The sequence below is a fragment of the Phodopus roborovskii genome, unplaced genomic scaffold (genome assembly GCF_943737965.1).
Source record: "Phodopus roborovskii unplaced genomic scaffold, PHOROB, whole genome shotgun sequence".
NCBI lineage: Eukaryota > Metazoa > Chordata > Mammalia > Rodentia > Cricetidae > Phodopus > Phodopus roborovskii.
Genome location: NW_026126540.1, coordinates 36,811,724 through 36,828,831, shown reverse-complemented (window position 1 = coordinate 36,828,831; position 17,108 = coordinate 36,811,724). Strand labels below are relative to the sequence as shown.

Genomic DNA, 17,108 nt, shown 5'->3' with positions numbered 1-17,108 from the left:
AAACTCTATGCGACATTTGTAACGTTACCAGTTTAAGACTATTGGCATTTGAAGTTATAATATTGTTTTTTTTTTTTTTTGTATTCTATGCTGAGAAACTCTAAATTCCCTGTACAATTTGTCATTACAATCCTTGTAAGAATTGAATTAGGTCTGCCTCTCACATTACCACCAATTACATTTTATTGCATAGAACTTTCTTTTCTAGGCCACATATGTTGCTCTTTAAACTGGCTAGAAATAGTACTGGTGTTCATTTTGAGGGCCATGCTTAACTCATTTTAAGAGAGAACAGAAAAACGAGTAAGACTCCAGGCCTCCTCCCCAGAAGTTACTACCCTCTCCCTTTTTTGTTGGTTTTTTGAGACAAGGTTTCTCTGTGTAACAGACCTGGCTGTCCTGGAATTCAATTTGTAGACCAGGCTGACCTTGAACTCACACAGATCTGCCTGCCTCTGCCACAGGAGTGCTGGAATTAAAGATGTATGCCACTACCTCCCTGCTGTTATTTCCATTCTCAAGGAACTCACTTCAGCACAACACAAGATCTAAGATGTGTTACACAGTACTGTTTGCTTCCAAGTGTACAGAAAAAGCTTCCCCCTAAACTTGTCTTATGTATCATTTGTTAAATGTTAAACATAATAATTTTATGATACATAAAAATACAGGAAAAAAAGATACAGAACAAATAAATCATTTGTTAAATAATGCTGAACTTAACCTTGTGATTGTATTTTCTTTTATGCTCCTGTTTTTCTTTCTCTTTTCTTTGTCCTTTGATCTAGGGTTCCCTTCCTAATACTCTCAGCTATTAGTACTTTACTTTAGTAGTGGCAGAGGTGGGCAAGCTGGGTACTACTGGATTTCCCTGAAAAGCTTGTAAACATACTGCTGAATCAGTGCAGATAAAAATTTGGCTCCCTTAAACATGAAGGAAAAGAAGTTCTAGAATTTCATACAAGTTGGATATTGTGTAAGTTTTATTACTGTCTGCTCAGCAATTGAGTTTTCTCTTTCTGCTTTTATTGTTTTAAACGTGATATCTATCAGGTGCTCCTCTCATCCATTACAGGGATAAGAGGGGTAGGATGTGGCTATGTATGTAGTACATTAGAGACTTGAAAACCTACAAATTGATTGATTTTAATAAATGTATTCATTAAGTATCATTTCTTGTTTGAAGATATTTATCCATATCTACACAAGGCAAATGCTTTGTCAGATGCTGTCCCTTTTATACTTCCAAAAAGTTTATTGCCTGCTACATGATATAACTTAGTTGAGGACAAGACCCAGTCGTCCCCACTCACACAGCCTTTACATATGTAGATGGCATATCTATCTGGGTCTAGAACAACGAAATGCTCATTCAGTACTAGAATGACATTCAGTGAGTTTTGTTTTTCTTTTTAATGTCAACTGTAGTGTAAGATTGTGGGGGAAAGAATGTTAGGACAGCAACGGTCCCATGGCCATGGGGCTTGGAGAGCATTGTGGGGGCGAAGACAAAATACAGCTCTACAAACAGAACTTTCAAAGTGAGATAAGGGCTACATGAAAGCAGAGCACTGGAGCCAGGGTGTAGAGGAGGGAGGGTGTTTACTGAGCACAAGTGGGAAGGCTGCAGTTCTCAGTTAATGGGCTACACTCTGGTTTTGTTACAAGTTCATTGGTAGTTTTCTGTTAAAGTAAAATCTTAATACCTAATCATAGCTTATGAACCTCTTCATCGATGCTTCAGACTTCATTTTCCTGTATGTTTTACTTTTGTTCTACCTTTGTGAGCTCTCGGATTCCTGACAAGGTACACTTTATCGTCTCATTCTTCATTTCTTGAACTATTCTTTGTCCTGTTCTTAAAGTACCTAGTTCCTTCTTTTCTCCTGAGCTGGGTGGGTATAAAGCTCCTTTTTGCTGACTTCCACCACTATTTAAAATGTGTACTTCCAATTCTTTTCTACCTCAGCACTTTATTTTCTGTATTTCTATCATAACATTGTAGTGTTACTGCCTGATTACCAGGTTTTAATACAGGCTGGGTGTGAGAGCTTAGACCGTATCTGTCTTGTTCAGTATATTCACATGGTAGACATGTTTGAAACGTAGAATTTTCCTCTTAGAAACACTACTTTGACTGGTATGTTTCTAGGCTAATCAGCAGGAACTTACTTTGTTGGGATTTTGCTGTTGTTATTAAGATTTTCAATTCTTACGAAGTAAAAAGTGATACTTTCTGCATACTTTTTTGTACACAGACCTGACTCCACACAAAAATTTCAAGCAGTTCTGATAACGTTTGTTACTGTTTGTAATGTCTTCCCAATATCATGCTCTTTGATCTTCCTCTCTTCAGCTTTCTTTTGCAGCTGTCTGATCCTTTGGCATACATTAACTTTTAATTTGGTAAAATTCAGAAACTCATGGTTCCTTGTTTTCCTGTTGGCAGTAGCCAGTCTCCCCTGGGATTATGGAAGGAAAGGTGGAGATGACCTGGAGCAGTGTCAGCAACCTCTCTGGCTATTGGCATGGGTTTAAAGGAATCAGTATGACGGGGTGCTTATGCCTAGATTCACATTTATAATACTGTTACTAGTAGCTTTACAGGGACAATGTTGCCAAATTGAGATGTTCAAAACTCATTGTCTTCTTAAAATGTATGACTTACATAATGGGGAGACTAGAAACAATTTGTCCAAAATGTATTTTTTTAAGTGAACAATAAAAGGTTAAAAGAAATTAGGTCATGAGGGAAAAAAAATCCAGAAGTATCAGTTTGTGACCTAGTCCTATCAGTTTGTCAGCTAGTCCTGCCAAATGCTTAAACTTAAAACCATTAGGATCAGTTGCTTTTATCTGTTTAGTGCTAAAATAGGCCAGTATCCTCTTTGTACTGCCTTAAACAAGACAAATGAGAATGAAACAAACACACACACACTAGGCCAACAAAATAAAAATGGAACTGACTAAACTTTTATTTTTCTTTCAAGTGGAATTCCATAAGAGTGGATTATTGTAGATTGCCACATATATTAGAGGTTTTTTGTTTGTTTGTTTGTTTGTTTTTTTAGAAATTTGCTTGACTCTTTTTCTGAACCAAAAATGGGAGATACATGATTAGGTTTTAGACACATAAGTAACATTAAAGTTTGAAGTTTGAATATGTATAGGGACATGGAAGCGAGGCCCTGGCCTATATGTGACAATAACATTGTATCTAGTGCAAGGGTGTCCTTCCTGTCTGTTACTACTTACCTTCAATCCTCAGTCTCTTTCTCTAAGCCATTATAAGGCAGCCCCTACTGCTCTCAGCCAAAGCAGAATAAACTGGATCCTGCTGAAGAAAGGGGACTGGGGAGGTGAACAGACTAGTTCCACTGTTGATACCTGAGATTCTAGATCACATTATAAATTCCCATTGTGCACTGTTTCTGGGAACTTCATGTTGCTTCCTGGATAGTTTTAAACCAGAAGATCACTGTATACCTCTTGGTAGGTCCAGATGGTTTTTTGCCACTGCTGTTTTATTTCTATCAAGATTATCCTTACTTTGTTTTGTTGTTAATCTTCTTGTGTTCTGCTCCCCCTGTTCAGTAATGATGGATTCCTCTCAAGATTCTTTATTCTTTTCCTTTTCTCTCCATATTTAATCCCTTCAAGAACTTTCTGTTTTCTAGTTTTCAGACTTTGGCTCTAAGTGAAATCACATCTCTCACCTGAACTACAGTCCTTTGATTTCACTGAAAACATCTCAAACAAAAAGCTTTGTGTATCAACTAGGCATAATGGCATACACCTGTGGTCCCAGCTACTTTGGAGGCCAACCAACCTAGGCAAACATCACAAGGTACTATCTTTTTGTTGAAAACGTTACTGTCATATTTTTTTTTTTATCACATTTTTCCCTTCCCCTCCCTGACTCCTCCCAGATGCTCCCCACCCACCCAACTCCAGGTCCTTTTTTTCTCTCTTTAAGAAACAAAAACTCAGGAAACTCACACTAAATCAATAAATTAATAAAACCCACAAAACATGAAACCAGAATCCAAAATATATAAGCAGACCCCCCCCCAAAAAAAAATGCTCAAACAAAGCAAAATGAAACCAAAAAAAAAGTCTACTTCACTTTGTGTTGGCCAATTATTCATGGGCCTACTCTGAAGTCTGGTTAATATACCTAGTGAGTCTCCGTTGGAGAAAACTGATTTTTCCTTTGCAGATAGCTTCTTGATTAGGCATGGGACTTCATGCCCATTTCCCCCTTTCATTGCTGGAACCCCCTCTGGCTTGAGCCTGGACCGGCCTTGTATGTGCTGCCATATTTACTGTGACGTCATATGTATGTCGGTTCTGTTATGCCTGGAGGACATTGTTTTCCTTGGAGTAATCCAAGGAAATCCTTGGGCTCTTATAAGTTTTCTGCCTCCTCTTCCATATAGATCCCTGAGCTAAGGGAAAGGGTTTGATGAGGATATCCTGTGTAGGACTGAGTCCTCCGAAGTCTCTCGTTCTCTGCACATTGTTCAATTGTCAGTCTCTATGGTAGTTTCCATCTATTCAAGATGCTTCTATGATGATGGCTGAGCAAGGCACTGATCTATGAATATAGCAGAATGTCACTAGGAGTCATCTTATGGATATGTTTCTTTATAGCAGAACAATAATATGTTTCCCTTGTGCCTATGGCCTCTCTAGTCTCAGGTACTTGGCTGCCCTAGCAGCGTCGGGTGTAAGTGTCATCACATGGAGTAGACCTTAAATCCAATCAGAGAGTGGTTGGTTACTACTACCACATTCATGCCACAATTGCACCAGAGTAATGAGATACCATTGGGGGGGGGGAGGTGGAAATATGTTGAGAGTATACTCTCAGCAGCAGAAAGGCTGCTTATCAAGTAGAAGACTCTGGCTTAGTCCCTAGCACTTTGAAAAGGAAGGCTGTGTGTATTCCTTCCTTTGCTGTCATTGTCACTACTTCCCCTTTCACTCCTCACTCCAAAAGATGACAAGTTGGAAACTTGTCCGCTACCCCTTAGACGTCAGTGTCGTGGATCTCTAGCTGCTTTTTCTTCTATCTCTTATACTGAATCCTTAAGACTTTCCTGCTGATTCTTCATTATTTGTATTAACATTTTCATCTCCTTGCTGTAAGCCCTCATTACCAAACCCATAGAAATCATGTACTAATTTTTAATTATTCTTTCTGTTTTGTCCATTAGGATTAAAATATAACTATCCTATTAATCTTATTAAGATTCCTATAATTATTTTCTTATATGGTTAATTATAATAATTATGTTATTTCTAATCCTTTCTAATTCAAGTGCAGCACTCCAGGGAATAAGTACTCAAAGTTCCTTGTGGCTCTCACTTAGTCTACTTACCTTTGTTTTCTTATTACTTCACTTCCTCAAATCACCCTGCTGATAAATGTGTATAGTGCTATCCTCAAAACTTTTGTTTCTCTTTATGGTATCACCTATAATACCATCTGTATTCATTTCCACCATTGAAAGTTTTATCTTTTGATTTAGCTTTAATGGTAACCCTGTTTTTGCTTGACCATCACTTAATAGCTATGTGAATGTGTTAGTCTTTGTACATTAGTTTTTTTTTTCCTGTAAAAAAATAGGATATTAAGCACACACATCTCCACCCTCCTAGATTTGTTATGAGAATGAAATTAACTAATTTATACAGGGTTCTTAGTTTGGGGTATAGATGATTAATAAATGTTATCTATTACTATTAAGTAAAAATGTAGTTTAAGAGAATGGTGTTGGAACTCAGTGGTAGAGCACTTGCTTATCATGTGCAAGCCCTGTCTAATCCTTAGTATCACAAACACACATATAAAAAATCATTTCAGCTAAGTTATTCATCTAGTATTAGTATTAATTTGCTAGTTTAGCACCTCATATTCCATACACACATGTGTACATGTATGTACCTCTGTAAAAAGTGATTAGACTGTTGAACCCATTGTTAACTGAAGCAATGTAAGATAGACCGTGAACTGCAGAATGAGATAAGCTGTAAGGTATGGAAATGTATGACTATTAAAGTTCCATAGTTTCACTTAAAGTAAGTTTATATACTTACTAGTAAGAGCTAGAACTAAAATTAGGTTCCCTAGGTGGCTTCCTGTTTGCTGTTAGCTCTGTTAGACTGCTTTTTTTTTTTTTTTTTTTTTTTTTTTTTTTTTTTTTTTTCTGGTAATATATATATAGAGAGAGGTAGCAACTGACAAATGTATCTCCCTCTGCCCCTCAGGTAAATAACTACAGAAAACTACCAAACAAGATAAATCATTGTCTCCAAGTAAAAGAAAACCAAGATCCATGAGTGGGCATCGGTCAACAAGAAAACGATGTGGAGATTCTCACCCAGAGTCCCCTGTGGGCTTTGGGCATATGAGTACTACAGGGTGTATATTAAATAAATTGTTTCAGTTACCAACACCACCACTGTCAAGACACCAATTAAAACGGCTAGAAGAACACAGATATCAGAGTGCTGGACGGTCCCTGCTCGAGCCCTTAATGCAAGGATACTGGGAATGGCTAGTTAGAAGAGTACCCTCGTGGATTGCCCCAAATCTCATCACCATCATTGGACTAACGATAAATATCTGTACAACTATTTTGTTAGTCTTCTACTGCCCTACAGCTACAGAGCAGGTAATGCTGTAACAACAGTAACATTTGTCCAAAAATAGTGTAATTGGGATTTCTAGGTCATTTTGTGTAAAGGCAAAATAGTGTCATGACTATTTGTTAACTGACTTTATCCTATCACACTTTAATGAATTACATAAGTCCTTCCTACTTTGTATACTACTGTTGCTTATGAGAAACTCGAAGAAAGGGGTATTTGAGATGGCATAACTAAAACCAAGTCTTTTAAAAAATGTTTTTCTCAGCTGGATGTGTCAGATACCTGTGACTCAGCACTAAGGAGGCTGAGATAGAAAGATCTTGATTTGGAAACAGGTGTCATTTCATAGCAGATTTGTTCCACATAGGTCTGGTTTTTTTTTTTTTTTTTTCTTTTAATTCCTCTTTTATTATGCAAACATGGTTTATGCAGAGTGTGTGAATATATTTCTAGTATTTCCTTTCTTAAAGACAGAATTTTGATCCAAAGCTCAGGCTGGCTCCAGATTCTCTAACTTTCTATTCTGTGTGAGTTTATAAGCATACACTGCCATACCTGGCTCATTTTCTCAAATAGCTTGCTGTATCTCAGTCAGGATACTTAGAGAGCAAAAATTAATACAGTTGTATAATGACTTCACATGATGTTTGAGCTGTTTCCTGTGGGGTACCTGGACTCCTCAAAATTTGGTCTAGATTATGGATCCTTAAAAGAAACAGCAGGTAGGTTGTTGATTGCAATGGAAGGGTTCTAATAATCCTAATACAGATCTCGGAAGACAATCAGGAAGTAAAGAAAGGTTTAAGAGTGACTCAAGCATTAATCGTTTATTGAACACCACAGAATGTACTAGGTAACCATGGTTCCCTGTGACACTTTTTTTTTTTTTTTACACAGTTTCCTTAAGTGATTTGGATTTGCTTGAGTAAAGAATAGGAAATACTCTGATCACAGGGTTGTTTTCAGGATTCTGAGGTAGACTCAAGGTGGAAAATGACTTGAGTACTCTTTCCTGTGTTTTTCATGGAGGGGTAATGTCCTTCAAAGCTGCATGGTAAGAGTTAGTGTCAGCTCAAGATACATTAAAATAGGTCATGGCTATTCTGTGATAGGTCTGTCATCTCTGAGACTGTCAGTAAGATACAAAAAGTCTCAAACCCTTTATCTGTCTAAATCTGATTTGTAGTATTTTGAGAATTAATGTGTTCAGAATATCCAGCATATAGGGTTCAAGAGATAGAAGCTGAGTATTGTTTCCTTTGGTCAAAGAGATTAATGATAGAACTTTCACATGTAATTTTTTTCTTATTTTACATATGGATCCCAGGTCCCTCTCTCTCCATGTCCCCTGACCTCTCCTCCCATCCCACCCCTCCTCCACTCAACAAGGAGGGTGATGCCTTCTAGGAGGGATCATCAAAATCTGTAAAGTCATTTATAGTAGGGTCTAGACCCTCCCTCCTGCCTCTAGGCTAAGGGAGTATCCCTCCATGGCAAATGTGCTCCCAAAATCCTTTCATGCACAAGGATACATCCTGGTTCCACTGTCAGAGGTCCCTTAGACTACCCAGGTCTTCTGAGACCCACGTTCAGGGGGTCTGAGTTGGTTCAGTGATGGTTTCCCACCTATCAGTTTGGGGATCCATGAGCTCCTCCTTGTTCAGGTCAGCTGTTTCTGTGGGTTTCTGTAGCCTAGTCTTGACCCCTTTCCTTATCACTCCTCTCTTTCTGCAACTGGATTCCAGGAGTTCTGGCTCAGTGTTTAGCTGTGGGTGTCTGCTTCTATTTCCAACAGCTAGATGAGGGCTCTATGATGGCATATAAGTTAGTTATCAATCTCCTTATCAGGGAAGGGCATTTAAGGTAGCCTCTCTACTGTTGCTCAGATAGTTGGGGTCATTCTTGTAGGTCTCTTGACATTTCCCTTACAACTCCCTCCCATTCCTGATTTCTTCTGTGATACAAAATATGTAGAACAAACATCTAAGTCCCTATTGAATTTTTTGTGTTATGTTTATTCATATTTTAAAATCAAATGTACTATAAATTTAACACCCAGAAAAGTATCAATTAGTTGTATTTGATTCTTTCGCTAGTAGTGATAGTGAGTTTAGTGTACCTATGTTATAAATGTTCTATACATTTTTAGCTGAACATTTTAAAAAGCTTATTTTTTAATAATTCTTTTTTTAGATTATAACATAATTACATCATTTTTCCTTTTTCTTCCCTCCAAACCTTCTGCATGTCGATATCAATCTTTCTAATAGAAATGAAGTTCATTATTTCAATGGCTTTAGCTGGATTTGTTTTTTTGTTAAGAAAAGGAAAATTCTGGTAGATGGGTAAAGAAAATAAATTAATCTTTTTCAAATTATCCAGGTACAAATGGCAACATCTCTAAATAGAATACCAAAATATTCCTTTGATCTGTTTGCTACTAAAATACTTAAATTTTACCAGCTTAGTAGCTTAGATTTTGTTTCTTTTGTAGTTGGGTTTGGGTTTTGTTGTTGTTTGTTTTTTGAGACAGAATCTTTTAAGCTATAATTACAAGTATGTGCTACTAGGCTTGTTTTATTGCTATTTTTTAATTTTACATTTTTGGGCTAGAAAGGTAGCTCAGTGGTTAAGACATATACTCTTTCATAGTTAGGCTCTTCCCACCCCAATCTGGCAGCTTACAACCACCTGAAACTCCAGTTCCAGAGGATCCAACATCATGTTCTGGCACACTAACGTTCATATATCCACACATAGACACACATGCATACCCATAATTAAAAATAATAAGTATTCTTTAAAACAATATGTTTTGTTTTGCTATGTTTGAGATTTTTTGCACCTCACTTTGTTTCTCCTCAAAGTGTATACCAGGTTGGTTTTGAGTACTCTAAGTCCCCATGCCCATGCCTTCCAAGTGCTGGCATAGGTTTTAGGACCGTAAACTAATGTGGTGTTTAGTCTTGCAGCTTTATGTATGTAGTATGTTTGAGTTACTCTTGCCATGCAAGACGGATAAAGGAAATTAGTATTACCTGTTTTATACACATGAAAATTAAAATTGAGCTGTCCTGTTACTGGTGAGTTAAGTTCCTAGCGCTGCTATGTGAGTAGGAAGAGGAGGAGGACTAATAATCAGAATCTAGTTTGTAGAGGATGATGGTGCCTGTAATCCCAGCATTCAGGAGGTTAAGGCAGAAGGGTCTCCATTTCCAGCCCATCCTGGGCTGTGGAGTAAGAGCATTTCTCGGTTACAAAACAAAACTTCTGTTGAATTTAAGTACATTTTTGGGGGATCATATAAACATAAGGTTTTTCTATTATTTGTTGTTTTGTGCTTTTGATTTAACTCACTAAAGCAACTTGTTCAGTCTTTAGCATAGAAAAGTGAAAACTAAAATACCACATTCACAATATCTCTACACAGTTAATTTCTATTGCCATTCAAACAAGAAGAGAAAATAGTATGTAAAGAAATTCAATGAAAAAAGGTAACAAACTTCCTCTCTATCTACTGTATTAGTTACTTTTCTGAACGCAGTGAAAAGTGTGTGACAAAAGCAGTTGAAGGGTTTATTTTGGCTCACTAAAGTGGTGGGGAAGGCAGCGGTGTCAGGAGTATGAGGCAACCAGTCACATTGGATCTGCAGCCAGGAAGCAGAAAAAGATGAATGCTTTGGCCCAGCTACCTTCCTTCACTTTCCTTCTCAGTCTGGGTTCCTAGTGCATGGGATGAAACCACCCACATCCAGGGTCTATCTGGTCTACCCTCCTCAGATAACCCCTTTGGAAAGAGTCTAATAGATACACCCAAGGATGTGTTTCCAGGGTAATTGTAAATCCAGTCATTTGACAGCGAAGATTAACCATCACACCTACCTTTCCTCACTATCCTTGCATTTCTGTCAGATTTTGCAAACTGGCTTCCTTATCTACGTATTTGAATTAATGATACTTGACTGATAGATATGTTTCTTCCTTTGCCTGGTTTTAACTTAGCTGAGATCATACCTGGAAAAAGAGGCTTTCTTTAAAAATAAAAATACCTGAGAGTTGTAAAATAATGGAAATGAGGAAGAAGTAATTAAATATTAGGTATTTTTTTTTACAGATTTTCAGAAAAAAAAAGGGGGGGGAGATAAAACCAGGGAAACTAGTCTTGTTATTTTATATATAATATATATTGAACGTTTGAAAATATAGCTAAAGAGCTAAATTGTTTTTATCCAATTACACTTAATTTAAACCAAAATATTTACATGTGGTTAATGGCTACTCTGCTAGGACAGTAGGACTGGTAGGATGCTCAGTCTTTCAGAAAAAGGAGCAGTACACTTGAGTCGAAAAGTGGGGGTCCTTCATCACAAAGGGTTGCTTGGCTATTTCAGTGTATTTGTGTAACCATATATTGCTTTCAGCATTTGCACCTCTGGCTTCAGAGAGGTACACACTGTGTGATCCTTTTAATAGCCTCAGTGTTCTAAAAGTGTGAAGCACCAAGAAAATTTTAAGAGAAGATCATTATTGTTTAATAACTAAGTTATAAATATATCTCTAGCAGAGAAAAACCCCTTTCCAGCATAAAATATACTGAATATTTTATAGCTCTTGAGTATTAATACAGTGTAACTTGACAACTACTAAGGAAACATTGTGATGATTTTTTTCCTATGGTCTAGACATGTGAAAATACACAGCATTTAAATCACTATCAGTGCTTCATTTTCTAAGACAAAGTATTTTTCTAATGTGACTATAAATATATGAAAAATAGTGCTCAAGGCCTCCGCAAGCCAGAGCATCTTTGCCATAGTGTTGTTTTATGAACCTTAATAAACGCATGTTAAAAACAAGTTGATCAATAAAGAAAATGTGAAAAATTGTTGGCCATTGTCAAACATTTTCAGTATATGTTCACCACATTGGGAGCAGTGAGAAGTGAGAAATGTGTTCAGTGCTGTTGGATCTAGTTATTTCCCTGATGGAATGAGGACATGCTATACTAGTTCTTTTGTGGTTTGGATTGCTTGTTTAGGCAATATTTCCAGGCATGGTGACAGATATGGTAATCCTCAGTCATGGGAGGGAGGTAGAGGCAGGAATTTAAACTAGCCTTTGCTACCTAGAAATTTGATTCCATCAGCTTAGATTATATCAGACCCTTCCTCATAAAATGAGAAAAATTTTGGTCAGGCATGGTAGTGCAGGCCTGCAATCCCAGAAGTTGGAAGGCAGAAGCAAAAGGAATTCAAGGCCACATTTGACTACATTGAGTTTGGGAGTAGAGCGGGCTATCATTCCCTGTCTCAGAACGAAAATGAAAAGAGTCTCAAGAAGTCCAGGCTGGCTGTGAACTAACTGTAGCCAAGGTTGACCATGAATGCCTGATCATCCTACTTTCCCCTCCCAAATGCTAGAATCATAGGCAGGTTACCATGTAAGGCTAGTATATTGATTAAATAATGGGAGGAATTTAGAGAAGACAATGTAGTCCCTCATTCTATAAAATTCCTGCAAAGAACAGTTATCCTTTGGGAATTGTAAAGGATCGATTCCACCCAGAAATCAAAGTCTGTGAATGCTTAAGTACCTTCTCTAAGATTGTCTAGAGTGCACATATGATCCTCATATACCCTCTATATACTGGAAACTATCTCTAGACTACTGGTGATACCCAGTACAATGACAGGCTCTTAAGTAGATGTGTGGTATTGTTTAAGAAAAGAAGAAAAATTGGTATAGATGCAGATGCAGATTTTTCATACTTTACAACTTTGACTGGTTGAATCCCATGGTTATGGAACCCAGAGAAATGGGATCTATTGTAGTTAATGGAGACCTTCTTGAGCACCTTTAAAAACAGGGAATGTAATTCTAACAATCCCAGTCACTTCAAGCTTCAGTAAGTTGTTTAGCATTTAATACTTGCATCATCTCCTATAGCTTTCAGCCGGGAGTACTTCTCTAATAAATGAAAAGATATTGGGCTGGCAAGGTAGGCTTAATAGGTAAAAGTAGTTGCCTCAGTCTGAAAACCTAAGTGTTCAATTCCTGGACTCACGTGGTAGATGGAAAAAAAATCTCTGACCTCCACATGTCTGTCGGTCTCTTGTCTCTCTGCCTCTGTGTGTGTCTGTGTCTCTTTCTGTCACACACAAAGTAAATGTGATTGAAATGAAAAACATATGCTGTTAAAAAAACATTTTAGCCAAACCTAGGTAATGAAAATATCTGAGTACTGTTGTTTTCCTGTGTTTGTTTATTTCACAGGCACCTCTCTGGGCATACATTGCTTGTGCGTGTGGCCTTTTCATCTACCAGTCTTTGGATGCTATAGATGGGAAGCAGGCAAGAAGAACCAACAGTAGTTCTCCTTTGGGAGAACTTTTTGATCATGGCTGTGACTCTCTGTCAACAGGTATTGCTTTTTAATGCTGTGAATTATTAACTGTTAGAAACAATGTAATAAGTGTTGGAATAAACCTAGTTCCCAAACATGATTTTGCATTAAATTTTAGTATTTTTTGAGACTTGTGGTTCTGGTTAATGTTTGTTCATTATTGGCATTAAGAACCTACACTTACTTGTATTTCTTTTTAGCCCTAAGATTTGGATGGTTTTGTTTTGTCTTGTTTTGTTTTGCTTGTTTGTTTTCTAGTGCTTGGGGTTCAAACCCAGAGCCGTACATATGCTAGGCTAGGCAAGCCCTCTATTACCATCGCCAGCTGAGGGTCTTTTCTTTTTTAAAATATTAAAGTATAGTTGTCATTTTCACATATGTCACGGTTTTAGATAAATGCACACAATAGTGAGTGACTAGTAGTCCATGACCTTGTATTTAAATGAATACTAAGTGTGGAAAGTAAAGCGTATATTATACATTTGAATTACAAATATGCAATAAGAACCAGGATCAAAAGGTTGATATGATCAAGTCTAGAGGTGTAACATACAGCATGAGGATTACAGTTAATTATACTGTGCTATATATTTGATAATTTACCTGGGAGTAGATTTTAGGTGTTTCCACCACAAAGGTAATGACTAGGTTAATTTCCTTCATTTTAGTAACCCTTTCACAATGTATACACATTATACACTGTTATACAATTTTTTTAAAGGACTAGAAGGAAAAGTACTGGCAGTGGGTTGAGTTAGCATAGTTGAAGTATGTAGGTGATGGGTAACGTGTTCTAATAGGTCTTAACAAAGCAAGCCAGGAGTCAGATACAGGGGGAAATGCTGAATGATCAGAGAGATGAAGGAGTAAAACCACAGTCACCTTACCTTCTTGACTTCCCAGCAGAAAAGAGAGCAAGTTCCTGTTTCCTCCAGCCTATAATCCTTTCTCTGCCCAGTAATCTTACTTCCTGTTTGTTAGCTAGTGGCAAACTCTATCCTCTGATCTTCAGACATACTTATTGGTACAAACGAGATATCACCACAGTGATAATGTCTGTATTTGTATTATGTTGCAAGTTTTTCAAATAATACTTGAGTGCATTTTTAGAAAAGAAAAATTAGAACTGAAATTGAGGTGGGCATTGTAGTTGTACACCTAACAGTCCCATCACCTGAGAGACTCCAGCAGGAAGAGGTTAAGTATAAGGTCAGCATGACCTATGGAGATCAGCCTGGACTATATAACAAAATTCGATTTCAAAATCACAACCAAAAGAAATTATATTAATTTCTAACTAGCCTTCCCAACAGGAGTATTTCCCTCCTTATTTTAATTCAGTTCTTCAGTTATTCTGTCATTTGGCATGGTATTTAAAATATTTTTTTAAGTCTTGCTAGTTTTATATCTGAGTCCAGACTTTCATATCAAAGTCATTACTTCTTTGTGTTCCAGTTGTAGCCTGCTTCTTAAAGAAGAACAGCTAAGTAAGTCAGGTTAAGGAAAACTCAAACTTCCCAGTGGATGAAACGTGGGTAACTTGAAAGATTATTAGAATTTAATGAGGAAACAATAGAATGCCAAGTGTTTTGTTTTTGAAATTTGAAATAATTTCCCATTGTAGCTTTAGTTTTAGACTTACAGGAAGTCTTTTTCCTATATATGATACATAGATAGTTGCTAAAAGAAAAGACAGTTTTCTAGTCTGAAGCTAGTAGGTTCCTTTGGTTGTTGAAGCTCTCTGGGTTGTTTGTTTGTTTTTGTTTTTGACTCTGTGCTTAAACAGTTTATGCTTTTTTGTGAGGTGTGTTTGTGTTGTTTTTAAATTGGGGGTATATATGTATGTGAGAGCCCCAGCATAGCTCCCTTCAGTGGCCAGAAGAGAAAATCAGACCTACAGCCAGGTGTGAACCACCCAAAATGGGTGTTGTAACCAAACTCAGGTCCTTTGTGAGAGCAGTATGTGCTCTTGACCTCTGAGCTATCTCTCCAGTCCTTGTTTTTTTTGTTTGGTTGTTTTTTGTTTGGCTGGTTTGGTTTTGGTTTATTTGTTTATGTTTGTTTTTATTTCCATTGTGGCTAATGCTGGCTTTGAACACTATCCTGCCTCAGCTTCCCTAGTGCTGAGATAGGTATGTTCTTGGTAGCATGTCCAGCATCCTGAAACGTTTTACAACTCACTTAGTACTACTAAAGTGTAGAGAATTCTTGAAACATGCTGGTGTTCAGTTTCTTTGAGAACTTTGCTTCAGCTTATTGATTTAGTAAGAAAAATAAAACACTAAGATGTTGTAAAAGATGTAAATATCACATAACTGAAAGTAGATTATCTTTATTTCATCTAAGATGGTTTTCAGCTCAATTGATGTTATTGATGCCTTTCAGTTTTCATTTTCATTTTCCTTCTGCAGTTTTTGTGGTTCTTGGAACTTGTATTGCAGTGCAACTTGGAACAAATCCTGACTGGATGTTTTTTTGTTGTTTTGCTGGGACATTCATGTTCTATTGTGCACACTGGCAAACATATGTTTCTGGAACATTGCGATTTGGAATGTAAGTAATACTTAATGGTAATTTTGTCTTTGCTTTCAAATTTGGAGAATGTTGCTTATAGATATTAACTATCAAGATTTGATCAAGTAAACTATTTAAAACTGTTTCCTCTTTGTCATATGTCTCCCTGTATCATTCAGTCAGCATTTTTTGAAGTAAAACGAAAAAGCAGTAGATCCACACTCATTGTCATGGGTCTTTCCAAATTCACTTTTTTATCTTACTGTTTTCCCCCTTAATTCCGTCTTTTATTTTGTCATATAAAATTTGCCTTTAAGAGTGTTTCTGAGCTAGAGAGGTGGCTCAGTGGTTAAAGCATGCACTGCTTTTCTAAATGACCTGTGTTCATCTCCCAGCACCCATGTCAGGTGGTCCAGAACCACATGTAACTCCAGCTCCATCGGATCTGACCCTCTTCTGGCAACTATCCATACATGATCACATGATTAAAAATAAAATTTTAAAAGATAAGAATGAGTTTTTGACAGCAAAGAACAGGTCTTTTCTTTAAATGTCATGATTTAATTAGGTTTTAGTGTTTTATACTGTTTTACTAACAAATCTACAAAAAATAATTCATTTGATAGCACATTAGCACATTATTTAGGGTTTTTTTTCTTGCTGTCAACAAAATGTTTGAGAATTTAAAAATGAAATACATAAACGTCTTTTGACCTGAATGAAGAGTTCTTACCTGTTGATCAGTACTTTTCATAATGATTAATGAGTAAACTAATCTTGGGGATTCACCCTCTAGGTGTTTTTGTTTGTTTGTTTTTGTTTGTTGTTAGATTTATTTATTTTCATTTGATCTGTATAGATGTTTTGTTTGATATATGCATACATACATATATACATACATACGCACATACACACATATGTGCCATGTGCATTCAGGTCCCTTATAGTTAGAGATGGTTGTGAGATACCCTGTGGGTGCTGAGAATCTGTCTCAGGTCCTCTGCAAGAATAGTCAGTGCTTTTAACACTGAACCATCTCTAGATGCTACCATCCGGTGTTTAATTATTAATTAATTATAAATCCCATTTATTCTTTCATTTTGGTTTGGGATACATAAAAAAAAATTGAGAAAGGCTGTATTCATAAACTTTCAAAATAAAAATAGTCTTATGACTACAAAACATTTTAGCCTAGTCCCTGAATCACTAATGGTTTTACTTGTTTGTTTGCTTGTTTGCTTGCTTCCTTACTTATTTGATTCCCCAGTAGGATTAGTTTTAATAGGCATTAAAAAAGCTAAACGCTGATATTCAGTTGCTCACCACAAACTCAGTTCATACGATTTTTGCTAAATTTTTAAAACAATACATAGGGACCATTGAAAATGACTAAACAGATAAAGCCACAAACACAACAAGAGTAAATTCTTATACAACTTTAAATAGAACTTAATAAAATAAATGGTTACTAATATTTTTGGTGCTAATTTTTTAGAAGAAATTTCTTTGAGTAATTTCAAAACAGATTTAGAGA

The 17,108-nt window shown here is 36.7% G+C and overlaps 1 protein-coding gene across 3 annotated transcripts in view; it reads left to right on the top strand.

Annotated features, from left to right (window-relative positions):
• The window catches only part of Cept1 (choline/ethanolamine phosphotransferase 1), a 41,526-nt gene that overhangs the window by 1,087 nt on the left and 23,331 nt on the right, over positions 1 to 17,108 (top strand). For 2 of the 3 annotated variants that reach the window (XM_051199171.1, XM_051199172.1), the window contains exons 2-4: positions 6,274 to 6,680; positions 12,931 to 13,078; positions 15,472 to 15,613. In XM_051199171.1, the coding sequence (XP_051055128.1) occupies positions 6,342 to 6,680; positions 12,931 to 13,078; positions 15,472 to 15,613 (629 nt within the window). In that variant the 5' untranslated portion in view covers positions 6,274 to 6,341. Of the gene's footprint in view, positions 1 to 3,691; positions 3,848 to 6,273; positions 6,681 to 12,930; positions 13,079 to 15,471; positions 15,614 to 17,108 lie in introns of those variants that run through there. The other variant, XM_051199173.1, reaches the window with a different exon arrangement.